We start from the raw sequence: 18643 nt of genomic DNA, 5'->3' as shown, positions 1-18643 counted from the left end.
AAACGGCTATTACATACGCAGAAGGTACCTAGCACAATACGAAAAACTACAAAAACTATTGCAAAGTACAATAAACGCAGCAAAAAAACAACGGTTGGTGCCCCATGGTACACAGGAAAGCAACCAGCAAATCAAAGACGAACTGAGAATTGAAAATCTCGAAGAAATAGTAGATACAAATAAAGAAGCTAATAAAATATAAAAAGTGCACGACAACAGTGAATTAAGAAGAATAATAAAAATCCCAATAAGAGAACAGAAAGCAGGACCTATACCTCGCTCACAAAAGCGAATAGATGAAAATAATGAAAAGCAGAAGAGAGGAAGTAGTCTTTAACAATCAATAGTAGATAAACAGTTAAATAAAGTTAATTAAATTCCAGAAAACCTTCGATGGCCGCAAGTTTCTTTGTAGTCAACTTTTGACATGGATTTTACCAGTTCGAATCTCTTATTCTTTTGTTCAATAATTAAAAAAAGCCATTCAATCCAACTGAAACCAGTTGCACAATAGTAAAGTGAATATTCATGCCAAATTTTTTGCTAAATTTTTTTTTCTAAAATCTAGATAGTTCAGAATCTCCCACATTTTACTGAAACTTTGTGTGTCGTCTAGGTAGTTTCACAAGAGAAACAAACTAATTTTATTATGATAAGGTAACTATAATATGAACCACAGAATACCATTAGGCTTGCCTTTTGGTGACCGAATGATTTGTTTCAAATCTTTTAGTTTGCCAGTAACCAAAAAAATACAAGGACCGAAGTTTCATAGAGTATCTAGTTCATGGCAAGAGAGTTCTATTCTCAATAAAATTTCGAATTTCATTGAACAGATTGATTTCGAAATGAATAGATTTGAATGCTCTTCGATTATTTGCTGTCGTTATAATCCATAATTTATATTAGCTTCATCTCGAGCTTCATCATTTCCTAAGAACAATTGTAGCAAAAAAGTGATAAAGGACATCGATGTGCTGAAAGTATCACATAACATGCCGCTTTACATAACTTCAGGCTTGTGTTCAGAACATGAAAGTTCTCAATTTCAATGCTCTTCTGATTCGTATTGAATGATCAATATTGGTATTTATGGACAGAATGCGCATGTTTTTGAAAAAAATTTCACTTGAACGACTAATAGAGTTGAATTTTAATTAGCACAGCGGTATGAACATGAACGAAATATATCAGATCATAAGAGAAATTAAAGTCTGGGAGGAAGCAGATTCAAAAATCCGAGTCAAGTAACAGTCAACTCAGCTATTCCTTCTGTAAATATAATCAATAAGCAATGATTTCATTCCATAAATATCTATTCGAACCGCAATCTTTAGATGGACTCTATAAATTTATATTTCATTAATTGGATTTCGATGAAACGACAGCTGTTGTTTATCAGATGAGAAAAGTAGGACGTTGAATGATAAAAATTGCATTCATTTTTTATTGAAATAGAAATCTTGTGGGAAATCTGTTTTCTGAATTAGGTTCACAATGATGATTTCGTGAAAAACTGACAGAAGATATCGATCGAATATTAAACAAAGGTCAATAGAGAATGTGGCTAAATATTATCATTAAAATCAGCAGACACCTGAGAAATGATTTTCTCTCGGATTTTCTTGAATTTGGTCTCCTTGATTTTTTGCCTTCAATGCTGAAAAGGTAAAGCAAGCGATGTTTGATCACTGAGGGCTCTTTTCTGAAGGAGAACCAAGTACAGTGGCGGATTCAGGGGGTATTAAAAGGGGTAATTACTACCCACACAACATTAAATTGAAAACGGAGTCGAAATTTCACAACTCAATATTTGCAAAACGATATTGAGGTGTGATTTTTTCATTTTATTCAAGTAACGGGTGTTTTTTCGAGGTATATAACTTTAAGTTGGCATTAGTGTTCAAGATGGCGACCGATTTAACAGCTGTCTAGTGATTTATTCTCAGTTTGGTTTGGCAATTCATCATGAATAGACTCACGCCTGAAAAACGCTTGCAAATAGTGCAATTTCACTTCGAAAATAATGTTTCTGTGCGGAATACGTATCGCGCACTACGTCCATTTTATTTTGTTTAGCGATGAAGCGCACTTCTGGTTGAATGGCTACGTCAACAAACAAAACTGCCGCATTTGGAGTGAAGCTAATCCTCAAATGTATGTCGAAACACCGTTACATCCAGAAAAACTGACTGTTTGGTGCGCTTTATGGGCTGGTGGAATCATTGGTCCGTATTTCTTTAAAAACGATGATGGCCAGAACGTTACAGTCAATGGTGATCGGTATAGAGCCATGATTACTAACTTTTCCATTCCTGAATTGAACAACCATGATGTCCAGGAGCTGTGGTTCCAACAAGACGGCGGAACATGTCACACAGCTCGTGCCACAATCGATTTATTGAAAGACACGTTTGGTGACCGCCTAATTTCACGTTTCGGACCTGTGAATTGCATTCAAGAGCTTGTTATTTAACACCGCTAGACTACTTTCTGTGGGGCTATGTAAAGTCATTGGTCTATGCGGATGAGCCACAAACCCTTGACCATTTGGAAGACAACATTCGCCGTGTTATTGCAGATATACGGCCACAAATGTCGGAAAAAGTCATCGAGAATTGGACGTCTAGATTGGACTACATACGAGCCAGCCGTGGCGGTCATATGCCAGAATAGTTATTTATAATACAAGTGCAGAAGGCATTGATATTCTTCCACGAGTTCAAAATTCAAAAACGAGCCACGAAGTGGCGAGTTTTGGAATGAACGAGTGGTAGAATGAGCCTTCTGTACGAGTATTATACATTATTTTCTCTAATTCATTGCATTTTCATTGGAATTAATGAAATATTTCCATAAATATAATTTAGTGATTTTTGCATTGAAAAATGTTGGTTGGCAGAACTGATTTCTTTAAGGCAAATTGATGAATTGACAGATAAAGCCGTGGCGGAAAGTTCGGAGTACCAACATAGAATAATAAAATATAACCATGAAAACTGTGCGTTTCTGATATATTCTCGCACGATTTTGTTCTACAAGATGTGGAAAAATGAACGGAATAACCACAGAATTAGAGAAATCATATTTAAAATGTAATGCCGCAAGATTATCTTGCGGATAAATAAAATTCATGTCAATCGAATAATCCATCGTTGTTTTATTGCAATTTAAAGTTTCATAGCTCTAAAAAAAACCACCTTTATCTGCAGTATCTCGTGGATATCATTTGAAACGACAAAACTTTTACTAATTTCTATTGCGGACCCAAAAACCTTTCAATGAAAAAATCAGTGAGAAATTTTCAGGAAATGAACGGAAACAGATCTTCAATATGCCGGCATCCGTTATTTTCAATGACATTATAATCTTCGTTGTTTATTTCATACATTATGAAATTCCAGTTGCGATAACGCTAATTGTTTTATCGGTTTGCCGCTTATAATTGCTGATAAGAATGTAATAGTTTCTCAATATAAATACCATTGGGATTTCTTCAAATGAGCTGCATCGAAAAATGCCATGTTGAACAATAGCTACGATTGAATCGCAGTAATTCGAAGTATTTTGATAATTAATCTTTTGACGAAACTGATTTACCCTTATTTTCAACATCGATCATTCAACTTAAATATTATGATCTTGATTTTGAATGAATGTTTTACAATAAATAACACTTCACTCAATAAGTTGCAAGCCTAAACCACTCTAACCAGTAAAACACGTTTTTTCCTCAAAAAGTCATATGATACATGTATTGGGTGTCCCAAATTTGTTGAAGGGATCTCAGAATGCCTTAGAGCTAGGAAAAAATGAATGGTACATTTTAGGGCTCGATTTTTGAGAGAATTAATCTGGTGAAAACCGCAACCTTATGAATTCACCTGTTTTCAAGCTTAACGCCGGAAAATTGGAAAATGGTGTCAAAGGAAAAGTTGTCATAGTTTCTTTATTATTGATGCTATTAACACGAAACAAAAACATCCCACAGGAACCATTGGTGTAATAATTTATTTTTATTGCCATTAGTTATAATACAAACTTGTGTTGTTTTAAAAATAAACAATAACAATTTATTATTATTATTATTAAAATAATCATAAGATTCAGTTACAATCGGCAACTAAATGCCTATCTATGATAATCTGTGAACTTCGGATAATTGAAATATTCGGTGGCCACATTTCTGAATTTTTTCAACATTTTTAAATTGATAAATGTTGTTTTTTAAATGTGACCAAGGAAAAAATCTAACAAAGTTAAATCAGGAGACCTTGGTTGCCACCGAGAACCGAATATTTTAATAGACAGACACTGTGTCCGTAAAGTATGGAACACAAATTCATTTTTAGCTGAACAGACCATTTTAAGAAATAATACTGAAACACGCCGATTTTTTATTTAAATTTACCGTATTTCAAAATAATAATCTAATATACAGGGTGAATTACTTTCGAGTTATGACGTCACCGTCATTTTTTTCAAATGGAACACCCCCATTTTGTCTCAATTTTCCGATTACTCTAGCTGAGCTGATTCCAAAAATTTATCACATGTTGATTCCAATTGGTACAGGGTGGACAAAAATACAATAGTTTTGTGTGTGCTCATGAAGTAATGCGTATCTAACATTCTTCATTAGTTAAATTAACAATTTTATCAAAAATACTTATTGTCTAGGGGCAATAAATAAATAATGATATTTCACAAAAAACTAGACGACTATGTTTTTTTGAATTGATAAGAAATAATTTCTTTCATATTCTGTCTGCTAGACCACAAGTACCAAACATGTTTGGAAACAGCTCATTTTTATTAATCTAAAAATGTAACAAACTACAGGATGTTACATTCAAACCAATTGCCGCTAGACAATAATTATTTTTGATAATATTGTTAAGTTAACTAATAAAGAATGTTACGCGTTACTTTATGAGCACACACAAAACTATTGTATTTTTGTCCACCCTGTACCAATTGGAATCAACATATCAAATATAGCTTCACTAGAGGCTTCACTTAACCGTCAATAACTCCATTCAGCGTCAAGTACCTATATGTTTCGAAAATTTGATAAGCATCTTCAGGAGCTTGTGGCTAACAAAAAAAAAGTGGTGTGGCACTGGCGGTGCGCCCTTGGATGTAAAATATCCGAGAAAATATCCCAGCCAGCTTTCATAGTATTCTTTCCGAATCTATTTAAAGGTTCTCGAAAATCCGTAACTCAATTGCAAATGAAGTCAAGGTCATGTTTTCATTACATTATTGTCGATAACGAATACATTACACGTCGTCTGGAATTTTTTTATCCTAAAATTTGATTCCTTGAGTTCATTATTTTCAAATAGAATGTATAGTATCAAAAAATACAAATTATATATGTATGTATTATTCGATAAAGAAATACATGAATAAACCATCATAGATTTATTCTTTATTATTCATTTATTCTTACCATAGTAGTCGCAGCAGACATTGTGCTCCCGAGTGTGCTCCAGAAATTCGGTTTTCGAATAGTTGGCACATTCGATTTCGAAATATCAAGAAAATATTATTATCACAAATTCAATTCCAATCAACTCTCATATTTCCTTTGGCCTTTTTTTCAACTCGCCCTTATATTGAAATCTGACGTGTGACCTTTGAACGTTGATATGCCAGAATGTAATATCGACATTATAATTTTCACTTTTTTTCGAATGCAAGAGAACGGTGTGAATCTATTGTAATACCATTCTGTTCTTTGATCAGCAGCCAGCATAATGTTTCTGAAACTGAAGTCGACCTATATTCTGGAACCTTAATATCAATTACCAATGACCTTTAACCTTTTAAAAATTAATTACCCTGGAGTGTATTGTAAGAATTTCTGGAGAACATAATACATCCATTATTTGAAATTTTCAAATGATTTCAAATGAACATTTCTGGAATTCAGGTGGTTATTCTTTTCTATTCAGGACGAATACAAATTCACAGCATATCTCAATAATTATGTACAATTAAATCTAAAATTAGTACAAACATGAAATTCAGTACATTTTCTGTGAAAACAACTTCGTCAATCACTTCTTCTTTAGAGCCAAATTTAAAGTTAGCATACCATTTAACCTATAGAGCAGTCCTGAATAACATTTATCAAGCTTATACTTTACTTGCACAGTAGTTTTGTCATTAAAGAAACAGCGTTTTATCAATGCAGAAAACTCGTTTTCGTCGCTTTTTCAAAAAACAACAACGAATGTCATTTAACCGAGCATTTAACCTTCAATATCGATCCAAACTTAAGTCTATGATCCAAAATTTTGACACGCACCTTTTGCAACTAAATCTAGGCAAAAATTTCCCAGAAAAGCTCTGTATTAGTTTAGAAACTTCTTTTTCGGATGATTTCTCATATTCAAATTGATAATTGACTATCTAGCTCATTTTGTCAGTTTGTGCATCTTTTTGGACCGGGGATTTTATTTTTCGTCAGATTTCTCAAGTTATAAATATTTAAAAAATTGTAGGTACCTACTTGGCTAAGGTGCGGTTGAATTATCTTTGAAATCTGACCTAACAATTAGAATTTACCTAGAACATGATAATATCTGATTAGTTTGAAGTGTAAAGTACAAATTATATTACTCACTATCTTTTAGTTGTAAGCTGTTCGATTAAAATATTGTGAATTAATGCATTGAGGAAAAAATTGAAATTAAAAAATGATCGAACCTGAATTGGTGGAAGAAAACACTTAAGTAATTTTATTATGAAAATCACATCCTCTAAAATGCATTTCAATTACATTTTTCCCATTGAAAAGGATACTCCACGAAAAAAGAGGTGATTTTTCTCATATCTTAGTTTCAGTCGAGATCACCATAAAAAAGAAGAAAAATCCCTTCGTTATACGCCGTCCTCGAACAGCAATAAGCAATATTACATTTCCACCCGCCACCTTGGTGGGTAGATCCGATAAGTAAACACGAACTATACGAGTGGAAGCGAGACAGATGGATTTTCCTAAGGGTCAGCATCCTTGAAAATGGGAAGGACGGGAAATGTGTGAGAAGTATCGGTGAAATATAGCAGACGGACCGGCACGACGTACGATACCTAGTCAGACAGGATGACAGTGGGGGGTAGGAGTCATCATGAATGAACATTCAAAGATAGGAATGCGACCCTCTGAACATGAATGGACCTGTTTCTTATTTCTTCCCAATGTTCGAATATGAAAAATTCAATTTTCCGAACAGAAAACATGAATATAGAGTCTACTAGACCAAACGTCAATAAACAAAACGACGGAAAATTCTGTGGACAAAAACAAATGCACCTTCTGGAATCTAGATTTTTCTAGGGAGGTGTGATCAAAATCTTCCCTCAAAGTATTATCAAGAACCTGGACTATTCAATACCATATCCGGAATTATGTGCTAGCATGCCAAATAAAATCATTAATCTTATCCGATAGTCTGTCTACTCACCATTATGTTCTGTAAAAATATTGGAAACCGTTTGACGTCCATCTTTCAACGGCCTAGGTCTAGTCCTTGTGGCTGTCCTACTAGAATGCGAAGAAACAGTCAGTGCTCTTTCTTTAGTACTTTGAGCTCCCATTTTCACAAATCATAGCCTTCTCCCCATGGGCAGATTGTTCACAACAATTCACTTATACACAAATGGGGTAGTTGAACACAAAAACACAAGATTTGATTCACTTCATCAGCTCAAATGATGTTGCCCAGTTGCTTTACAGTATGGAATAGCGCTCTCATCGGGAATTTGTCTCCGCTATTCTCATTAAAAGAATCTTCGCTAATATTACCCGAATGTATTCCACCTTAGAGCGCCATGTTCTGCTATAATTACTGACTATTTGACAATTCGCTTGACGTATGCGCTTTCTCCGTCTTTCCGTCTGCGCCCAAGCGACCATTTATTGTTAGATTTCTACTATCTCGTGATTCAGTCCATAAATTGACTGTTGGAGGGCGCTGTTTGCAGTCACCATAGACAGAAAACTTCGTTGGAGAAACTGGTCGGAGGCAAAATTTCGATAGATTTCTGCTCACTGTTACATTACGAAATTCGAGAAGTGCCATCTATTCGAAAAGTGGTTATAGCTGCAACCATTAATACAATCTACTCGTATGATCAAGATGCATTTTCAATAAGCATAGGATATTGAATCGGTCCAAATTGAGATAGCATGGGCACTTCTTTCAATAAAAGAAAATAATTTTTGCTGGTACACTTAAAAGTTGAAGTAACCACAGGCTTGTCCAAGGAATTTTCATTTGCTCTTGACATCACATCATCAGAAGAAATAGCCAGTATTTTTTAGTCGAGACGTTTTGTGAAAGCCAAGTGTGGCATAAAACGTTGGAGATCGAAATGTGTAAAAATATTCATCTCTCTTCAACTTTTGTGCCTATAACATTGAAGCAACAAATTTGATTAATTATTTTCAATGAAGAGAACTTCCGGAAAATGAAGAAAATCAATATAGTTACATATTCGAAAAGCAAACAAGATTCTACTCAAGCTCATTTCATTTTAAACGGGAGACATTATTTTATCTACTATTTTATGATATTACATGTACCCACGTACCTTCATATTAAATATTCAAAAAACATCACTAATTGTTAAAATCACTGTAAGATACATATTGAATGAAACTTTCTTTGAAAATGGTTAGTCGACTCATTAGACTGGAAGAATACTGGAAGAGCAACAAGAACGGTATGCATATTTTACCTTCAATTGAATTGAATGGAGAAGCAGTAGCGTCAACTCCATTCATAGAAGAGATTTTAAGCCCTTTATTTATCAACCTTTTTTCCGTTATCGTTATGGTGATCATGCGCAACGGAACATTACCGATCCCCTAACTTTATTAACGATAACCGAATCCGTTACTCACGGGAGAATAAGGAAGTACTGTGGTTATATTTATCGCTATTGGGAACAAGGCATCGTTGCCACACGCTCCAGATTTTCAAGCATTGGATACTTTTGAAATAGGGAATTCACGTGCAGACATAATGATTAAAATATTGGACATTACCATGAAAAAATCTGTTTTCTGAACCTATGTAGAGTTTTTCATGTTTTCTTTTGCCTATATCGTTATTGTTTAATTTGAATATTCAGTGAGAATAGTGAGATTATTTTTATGCTGTTTCCTGCTAATGTAAAGTTTGAATCTGACAACATGGCCAAGTTATAATTTATTAAGTTCAGAGTTAGGGTTCAGAATGACTTCGTTTTTTCGTCATGGTTATTGTTATATTCAGAGAAAATAACCACAATAATGCCTAAGTAGGAAAATTTTTAAAAGGCTTAGATGGGTAGTATGTTCTCATAGGTCGTTTAACGTTCTATATACACAACATACACACAATTTTTTTCAATTTGGATGAATTAATTTCATTTAATTACTCAAACTACCAAAGTGACGTTCATTTTCATCTACATTATAGGTATAGGTTGAAAGAAAATAATTTCTCAAAAGTTTTACTCTCGAAAATGCGTTACTTAAATGGGTTTTGGTAAAGAAATTATGAATCTAGGTAAAAACAAAAAGAGTGAAGTTTAAGTTAAAAATGATTTTTTTCCATGTGAGAACTAAAACATAACCTAACCTAACCTAGTCCGTCTATATGTAAGGGACGTATTGGTTAATTTTTTTCGATATTCTGATATTCTATAGAAAGTGGAGGTGCGAATTTGATAGAATTTAGTATCCGATAGTCTCTGATAACTCCCTGACGATTTATTCAAATTTTCAGGGTTTTTAATGAAAATAATTCTACTAGGGTTCCAAAAGCGGAGCTGTACAAAATTTCGTTTTCTTGTTAATTTAAAAATTGTATACATATTTGATCATGATGCAGATTTCCATTTGAATGTAAAATATCAGCTCCGTGAAAAATTTTATGTTTTTCATACAACCAGAACTATAGAAAATTCCAAATTATCAAGAAAAAAAACTATTATTTCCATATCATATTAAAGCCATAGTAAATTCAAGAAGAATCTTAGGAAAAAACACCACAATTTTTTTTAATTACGAATCCGATCAGGTTAAGATTTTGCATGTACAGGGTGGGCTAAATTGGACACTTTTGAGAGTTCTATTCTATTCCTATACAAGATAGACGAAAACTAATGTGTCCGAGGGCCAATTCTTTTGAGAAACTCTTTGGCGAAAAGCTATGAAGTTGTACGGGGTGTTTTTCGAAAATGTTCATTTTCGAAATATTACTGCAACTTTTTTCTGTGGAAACATTTTCGGGGCAACTTTTTACGTAGAATTCAAAGACGTTGATTAAAATTTCCGCAAACTGATATTTTCTGAGATATTGCTATGAATTTAACACTCGGTATATTTCTACATATTTCGATGAAGAGGGAAATTACCATTACAAAAATATAGCATATTTGAAATTTTTCCAAAGTCATATGCTGAAAAAAATTCAAAACACCTTTTTTTTCAGTGCAAATCTTTCAGAAATAAGATAATTTTCTCGAAAAAAAGACAGTGGTGTAGATTTTCAATTGGAAAGGGATTATCGCATCCCCATATCTACGCCACTGGATAAATTTGGCAGAAGACATTTACCTGATTCGAAACATTACATTATCTAGACTTCATTACCTAAAAAATTGAAGCAATGAATGTGAAAATACTAGAAGTATAAGTAAAAAACGGATTTTTTTTAAACTTTAACACCCTGTATCTCGAAAACGAAGCTTGTTAGGATATAAGCTTGTATGAACTTTTTTTCATGAAATGAGTTGTTTTATATTCGACTGAAATCGGGACCATTCTGTATATCTAATAGTGTTAGCAAACCGAAAATGAAGTATTGATAAGAACTTACTTTTTAAGAGCGAAAAAATGCATAGTTTCACACTATTTCACAGCCACTGGCTCAGTTTTTACCTTCAATGAAATCAAGCTTCTTTAATTATAATCAAGTGGTCTATTAGCTTCTTTTGGAATATCTACCATTTTATTCATTCTTTACTTCGACAGTTTTTCTGAAATTTTTGTAAACATTTCAATGATTGGGCCCTTTTTTTATTTTGTCGAATTTTGACCGTTTCGCAAAGTTCATCGAAATGACGAAAATTGACAACGTTGGAACAACATAAGATCAATAAAGTCTTCAAAAATTTATTGAGAACATATACAAACGAATATTAACTTTTCAAACATATCGTAACAGATTATCCGATATTCTTCACCATTTCGCCTAATTACAAGGATAATTAACATTAGAAGAAATATTATACTAAAGTATATAACACAGAGATTCTCAATTATCAAACTGATTAAAATTATAGCATGAACAATAAAATATTTCCTAAGATATATAATATATTCGAATAGAATAAACAAGAAAAAATAACAATTCCATTCCTTAAAATGTATAATGAAATGAGTATATCTTCAAATGATTTAAATCCTACATGTAAATTATTGTTATTCGAATCAAATGATCACAAATCATTCATATAATAATAAGTTTCAGTTTCACATGACTTTACTTAAAAATAATTTATTCGCAACTCCTGTATCATTAGAAGAAAATAAATACTCTGTATGAAATGATATTATAAGACAAGAATTCAATACGTACTTATCTTTTGGCAAAACATAGAAAATAAATAAATAAAAAATACTATTACCAGAGACAACAACTGTTTTCTCTGCTATTACATTATAGAAGTGAATAACATAAATCTATAAAATATTGACAATTCGCATGTGTTATCATAGAAAAATGTAGGTAAAGCAACAATCAGCTTTCGAAAAGATTCCTACAACCTTTCGGTTCTATTTATACTGTCCACTACCTGAGATTAGTTTCATAGGTGAAATGCATTGAAATCATTTTCCCAGATTGCAACGATGATCTGAAGCCATTCATGAATGATCGAATTGTCTAAGTGCATTCAACTCATATTGGAATAAAGAAAAGAGTTCAGCTGAAATTTTTCAGGATGTATTTCGAATTGAAATGGTTGATGAATATTTCATTATTATTATTAGAAATACAGAATATATGAAAACATTCGTAGAGTATATCACGTATAGTAAATGAAACGGCTAATATTTGGAAATACTTGATGAAAATAAATAGGTGAAATTTCCAATAATATCGTATGATAAAATCACTCTATTGGAAATTTCACCTATTTATTTTTATATCACGTATACTCTTTATGATTTCATCAAATAAGGAGCTAGCTAAAAGTGAAAATTATTAATGGCTGAATCGATTTTTTTCGTCTCATAGAGGTGGTCCATTTAGATTGTTCATAACTTCAAGGTACAATAAGAGGGTATTGATAAGGATTCTACCATTTATATATAGTATCATTCAAGTTTGTCTTCAAACCACAGTTTTTTCAACTCGTTCGATTGAAAACAATTAGAAATACAGAAGATTCAGACAAAAACTATTTTCAGGCTTAGCCTTTGTGGGAATTTTGTTTGTTTGTAGATTGCATAATATTTCTGCAAATGAATTTATTATTATTTTATTTTAGGTTTTCTAAAGAGTTATGCTGTTGTAGGTATATTTTTTGATTTGAAGTAATCATTACCGACTGTTGAAAATTCACCTTACTATAGTTGATTTTGTGGTTTCGTTTCAGCAACCTTGTGAAAATTCTCCTATTTCTTACACTAATCTAGGTTGAAACAGTAGCCATCGCTCTCAAAAATCAGCCCAACCTTAATCAGCCTTTAATCTATCGTATTCTCGAGGATGTCCTCGATAAAATGAGATTCAATTTGTACTCTTAAGAAAATCTTTCCTATCTACCCCAAGTCAATAAATGGGAGTATTTGATATATTGCGATATGATTGTTCATTCACAAGCATTTACTAGTACATAGTATAGACTACTATTTTATCGACATTAGTTCAAAACTTTACAGCTAACATTAATATTAAAGAGAACCCCAATTATTTGATCGCAATATGGAAAACATTCGGTCACAAAATTCTCTGTATTCATTTAATTTTTTCTTCAAATTTATAGTTTAATAAGGTGAGACTGCACTGAAATATACAGGGTGAGGCTTAATGTTGTCGAATAAAAAACTTTCCTCATTTACCATTTTTTCAGATTTGGCTCAGTTAAAAAGTAATAAGCTTTTAATGATATCGCAGTGGGTTAATGTATTTCTGTCCTTCAGTTGTTTACACCAAATAGAAGTTTTATGAGTATTATTATAAACTTAGAGGAAGTGCTTTTGATCAAACGACTATGATCAAGTTATAATTCAGCTACCCAGAGTTAATATCATATTTCGCCTCAGAGTAAAATAATGATTAATACATCACCTTTTATTGAGGAACAGCATGAAAAGCTGCCCCTCTGCCTCTCGCTGGGTACGCCTATGGGGGTATTTCAGAAAAATCATTTCATATCAATTGATGTAATGATGTACAGACAAAATGCATACGGAATGAAGGTTTATTATTCTATATCAAGTGTAGAAAGCTAACATTTTGTGTTCAAATTCCAATTTAGAATCATTGATTCTGTAGTAGCCGTCGAAAAATTTGGTTTAATTATCCATCGTTGGAAAGAAAATTATTTGAGACTTATCATAGCGTGGCAACATTGCCTTAGCTATGTTCAGGGCATTACCATATACTGATTTCATAACATTCAATATCTTAGTTTTTTTCTCTAAAAAGATTGAGTGTTCCAAGGAGTTTTCTAATAGATATACTCAGCAGTGCAAAATGTAGTTCGTGAGCAGTGCTCATCACTACGCTTAGGCACATTCACATTATTGCTGTCCGGGGAAGAATGTCAGATTAGGTTGAACGCCAGGAATTGATAAAGCTGATAAAGGGCCAAAATTATTCCGAGATGCACAGAAATCGGCCATTCTGAGATCCGGCGACTCGAGAATAGATAGACCGTAAATGACCCTGAGGTCACTAAACAAGGAACAGTTTTTAAGGATGTGGTCGCTGAACTGTGGGCGACCACATGGACAATGCTCCTCTTCGACCAGACCCAGCCTGAACAGATTACCTTTGAAGGGACCATGGCCTGAAATAAAAGAGGCCAGAGGGAAACTTGGGCGGAACCAAGGGTTGTTGGAAATAAAATGAACAGAGGGGATCCAGTCGAAGGTACAACGACCCGAGTCAGACGTCTCCCAGTCCGACTGCCAACAAGAGAAGAAATGGCACAGTGACACATCCATAGACCGACGGATCGCAGAGGCCCTACCAGGGTCGTCCAAGGACACGGATGGAATGTAGAGCTTTCCGAAACGAAATTCAAATCCTCTCCTCAGAAAATAAGCTGCAGCCCGATGAACGACGTAATAGTGTGCGGGTAAACTACCCGCCACAACTTGAAGAAAAGATGTAGCTGCAGTTCGATACGATCGAAAAATAAGAAGGAGGAAATACCGTTGTGCCGAAAGAATGATCCGTCGGACATGGGAATGACCCAGGCGGTGATACCATGCGGAGGCGCAATAAGAAATTATTGGCAGAAAAATACCTTTATAGAAGATTATCAGAGACCGAACCTGATCACCTCCTAGTGCTCGTCGAAGCCACCACCTGGGTCTTTTGACGCAAGGCCTTAGCGTGAGGAATAAAAGTCAGGCCAGAGTCAATCACCACGCCAAGGTATCTATACTCCGATGACCAGCGAAACGAACCCATAGGGGATCGAATTGTCGGAGGACGTCTAAGGTCGAGAGAGCCCCTCAACAGCACAGCCACAGACTTGCCCTGGGAGATGGAAAGCCTGTTACGGCCAAACCACTCAAGAACCAAATCAATAAGGCGCTGAAGGGCTTCTTCGAGCAAGCGCCGGCTGTCAGTGCTAACAACCAGGGCTAGATCGTCTGCATACGCTATGCTATGGCAAGGCCACAGTCCCCCGCCAAGGGAAATAGCAGCTCATCAAAAACCAGATTACAAAGAGAAGGTCCCAGAATGGAACCTTGGGGGCAGCCTTGGGACAAAGCACGTCGAAGGAAAATCGACTGGCGGGAAAAAGTGACCTGCCGGCCAGAAAGATAGCTCTCGAGCAGACGCAACTGATCCAGAGGAACCCATTGATGTAATGATGTACAGGGTGGGCAAATTTCGATGTTTTAGCACTACAACTTTTGAACCAGAGGAGATAGACAAAATCTGATACCCACTTCTCGATCTCTTTTTCTGAGAAACTAACAAGGGTAGTATTCATTTTTGGCCACCTTCTTTTGTTTTCGAGTTATAAGCGAAAATTGGAAAAATGGCGATATCGAAAAACATTTATATCTCCGCTAATACTGATGATAGAGCTCTGAAATTAAAACATTATACGGGCACTTTTTTACGTAGAATCCAGTGGCGTGCTCGTATTTTCAAAGGGGTTTTTAATTACGAAGCTATGACGCAAAGTTATGTTTTTTCAAATGGGAACACTAGATTTTTGTGCCATTTTCTGAAAGCTTAATTTTTCCTGATTTCAAAAATATATAACATCGTATGATTCGTATCAATATAAATAATAGAAAATGGCCAAAAACCTCTTTTCACCTAAGAGTCTCAATATTTCTATGGTTTCAACTGTTGATGAGCCTTTCTATAACAAGAGCAGTGTCCTTCCGTCAATCTGATTATTTCTATGCTTTTCACTTATTTCTACAAAATTCGAATCTATATTTATTTTATACAAATAGTTTCGATAAGATAAACGAACTTGGAAAAAGTTTCCTAGGTAGCTTGAACACAGTTTCAAATATTCATCTATTGAAATATCGAGAAGAGGTGTCGACTGTGCATTGTGCAATTGTTGTCATTATTAGGTTGAATATTATTTCTTGTTTGTCCCTTCGTAATAAAATGTTGAGTTCAATCAGATATGCATTGTTTCATATGCTGTTTAAAATGGATTGGTACTTGTGCGTATTGATTCTGGAGACCTATGTTAATAATCTCCTGATACATGCATCTCAATACAACTCTTTCGATTGAAAAATTCGATCTTGTGGTTTCTCCGTTATTTCCAAATCAATTTTTAGATAAAAAATGTATAAAACATTATCTAGATTCGAATTTTGTAGGAATAAGTGAAAAGCATATATATAATCAGATTGACGGAAGGACACTGCTCTTGTTATAGAAAGGCTCATCAACAGTTGAAACCATAGAAATATTGAGACTCTTAGGTGAAAAGAGGTTTTTGGCCATTTTCTATTATTTATATTGATACGAATCATACGATGTTATATATTTTTGAAATCAGGAAAAATTAAGCTTTCAGAAAATTGCACAAAAATCTAGTGTTCCCATTTGAAAAAACATAACTTTGGGTCATAGCTTCGTAATTAAAAACCCTTTTGAAAATACGAGCACGCCACTGGATTCTACGTAGAAAAGTGCCTGTATAATGTTTTAATTTCAGAGCTCTATCATCAGTATTAGCGGAGATATAAATGTTTTTCGATATCGCCATTTTTCCAATTTTCGCTTATAACTCGAAAACAAAAGAAGGTGGTAAAAAATGAATACTACCCTTGTTAGTTTCTCAGAAAAAGAGATCGAGAAGTGGGTTTCAGATTTTGTCTATCTCCTCTGGTTCAAAAGTTGTAGTGCTAAAACATCGAAATTTGCCCACCCTGTACAGACAAAATGCATACGGAATGAAGGTTTATTATTCTATATCAAGTGTAGAAAGCTAACATTTTGTGTTCAAATTCCTATTTAGAATCATTGATTCTGTAGTAGCATTCGAAAAAATTTGGTTTAATTATCCATCGTTGGAAAGAAAATTATTTGAGACTGATCATAACGTGGCAACATTGCCTTAGCTATGTTCAGGGCATTACCATATACTGATTTCATATCATTCAATATCTTAATTTTTTTCTCTAAAAAGATTGAGTGTTCCGAGGAGTTTTCTAATAGATACATTCATTCTGAATAATCATGTTGAAGCGAGAAAGGAAAAACAATTTTTTTGGAACATAATCAGCCTGTACCTTTCCACCAGAGCCAAATCTGGAAAAATGTTGAATGAAAAGAGTGTTTTATCTGATGTGAGGAATCTATGGTCCAATTTGATGTAGTTCTTGGGGCCAGTGTTGAATCCAGGGGGGTGTCCAGGGTTTTGTTTTCCCCCAGAGAAAAAAGACTAAAAGACCTCTCAAAATTTTTGACTATAACTTTTATCAATTTCTTCGTTTCGGAATTGATCGAATAGAATTTTAGAACTACCTTCTGCAATACATTTTTCCTACAACTGCTATGGAAAGTAGCGTATTCTTCACAGCTCACTCATTTTCAAAACAATTTATTGCTCATACTGTGAGAAATATTATTCCACACGGTAATTTGCTCACACCCTTTGACCTACTGTCAAGGAAGGCCATTTTGAATTGAATTAGGTACATTACTTGAATTATATAAATTTGTGTACTCGTAGGAAAAGTTCAATGTACAGGGTGGGCAAATTTCGATGTTTTTGCACTACAACTTTTGAACCAGAGGAGATAGACAAAATCTGATACCCACTTCTCGATCTCTTTTTCTGAGAAACTAACAAGGGTAGTATTCATTTTTGGTCACCTTCTTTTGTTTTCGAGTTATAAGCGAAAATTGGAAAAATGGCGATATCGAAAAACATTTATATCTCCGCTAATACTAATGATAGAGCTCTGAAATTAAAACATTATACAGGCACTTTTTTACGTAGAATCTAGTGGCGTGCTCGTATTTCCAAAAGGGTTTTTAATTACGAAGCTATGACCCAAAGTTATGTTTTTTTAAATGGGAACACTGGATTTTTGTGCCATTTTCTGAAAGCTTAATTTTTCCTAATTTCAAAAATATATAACATCGTATGATTTGTTTCAATATGAATAATAGAAAATGGTCAAAAACCTTTTTTTACTTAAGAGTCAATATTTCTATGGTTTCAACTGTTGATGAGCCTTCCTATAACAAGAGCAGTGTCCTTCCGTCAATCTGATTATTTCTATGCTTTTCACTTATTTCTACAAAATTCGAATCTATATTTATTTTATACAAATAGTTTCGAAAAGATAAACGAACTTGGAAAAAGTTTCCTAGGTAGCTTGAACACAGTTTCAAATATTCATCTATTGAAATATCGAGAAGAGGTGTCGACTGTGCATTGTGCAATTGTTGTCATTATTAGGTTAAATATTATTTCTTGTTTGTCCCTTCGTAATTAAAATGTTGAGTTCAATCAGATATGCATTGTTTCATATGCTGTTTAAAATGGATTGGTACTTGTGCGTATTGATTCTGGAGACCTATGTAAATAATCTCCTGATACATGCATCTCAATACAACTCTTTCGATTGAAAAATTCGATCTTGTGGTTTCTCCGTTATTTTTAAATCAATTTTTAGATAAAAAATTTATAAAACATATCTAGATTCGAATTTTGTAGAAATAAGTGAAAAGCATAGAAATAATCAGATTTACGGAAGGACACTGCTCTTGTTATAGAAAGCTCAATTTTTCTGTGTTCATCAACAGTTGAAACCATAGAAATATTGAGACTCTTAGGTGAAAAGAGGTTTTTGGCCATTTTCTATTATTTATATTGATCCGAATCATACGATTTTATATAT

At 33.8% G+C, this 18643-nt stretch overlaps 1 protein-coding gene across 8 annotated transcripts in view; it reads right to left on the bottom strand.

The window, feature by feature from the left end:
* The window catches only part of LOC123673763 (tyrosine-protein kinase Abl), an 87990-nt gene extending 79151 nt beyond the window's left edge, over positions 1-8839 (bottom strand). For 2 of the 8 annotated variants that reach the window (XR_006746542.1, XM_045608428.1), the window contains exons 1-2: positions 8605-8825; positions 7476-8422 (exon numbers count right to left, since the gene is read on the bottom strand). Coding sequence is in view for 7 of the 8 variants with exons in the window: in XM_045608428.1 (XP_045464384.1) it covers positions 7476-7608 (133 nt within the window). In the remaining variant the exon portion in view is untranslated. Of the gene's footprint in view, positions 1-7475; positions 8423-8604 lie in introns of all 8 variants that reach the window. The other 6 variants (XM_045608434.1, XM_045608435.1, XM_045608433.1 and 3 more) reach the window with 6 other exon arrangements.
* Positions 8840-18643: the final 9804 nt, after the last annotated feature.

This window comes from Harmonia axyridis, chromosome 2 (assembly GCF_914767665.1).
Source record: "Harmonia axyridis chromosome 2, icHarAxyr1.1, whole genome shotgun sequence".
In the NCBI taxonomy this organism is placed as follows: Eukaryota; Metazoa; Arthropoda; class Insecta; order Coleoptera; family Coccinellidae; genus Harmonia; species Harmonia axyridis.
Note: the sequence above shows the minus strand (reverse complement) of the source record. Positions and strands in the feature narration are given on the sequence as shown.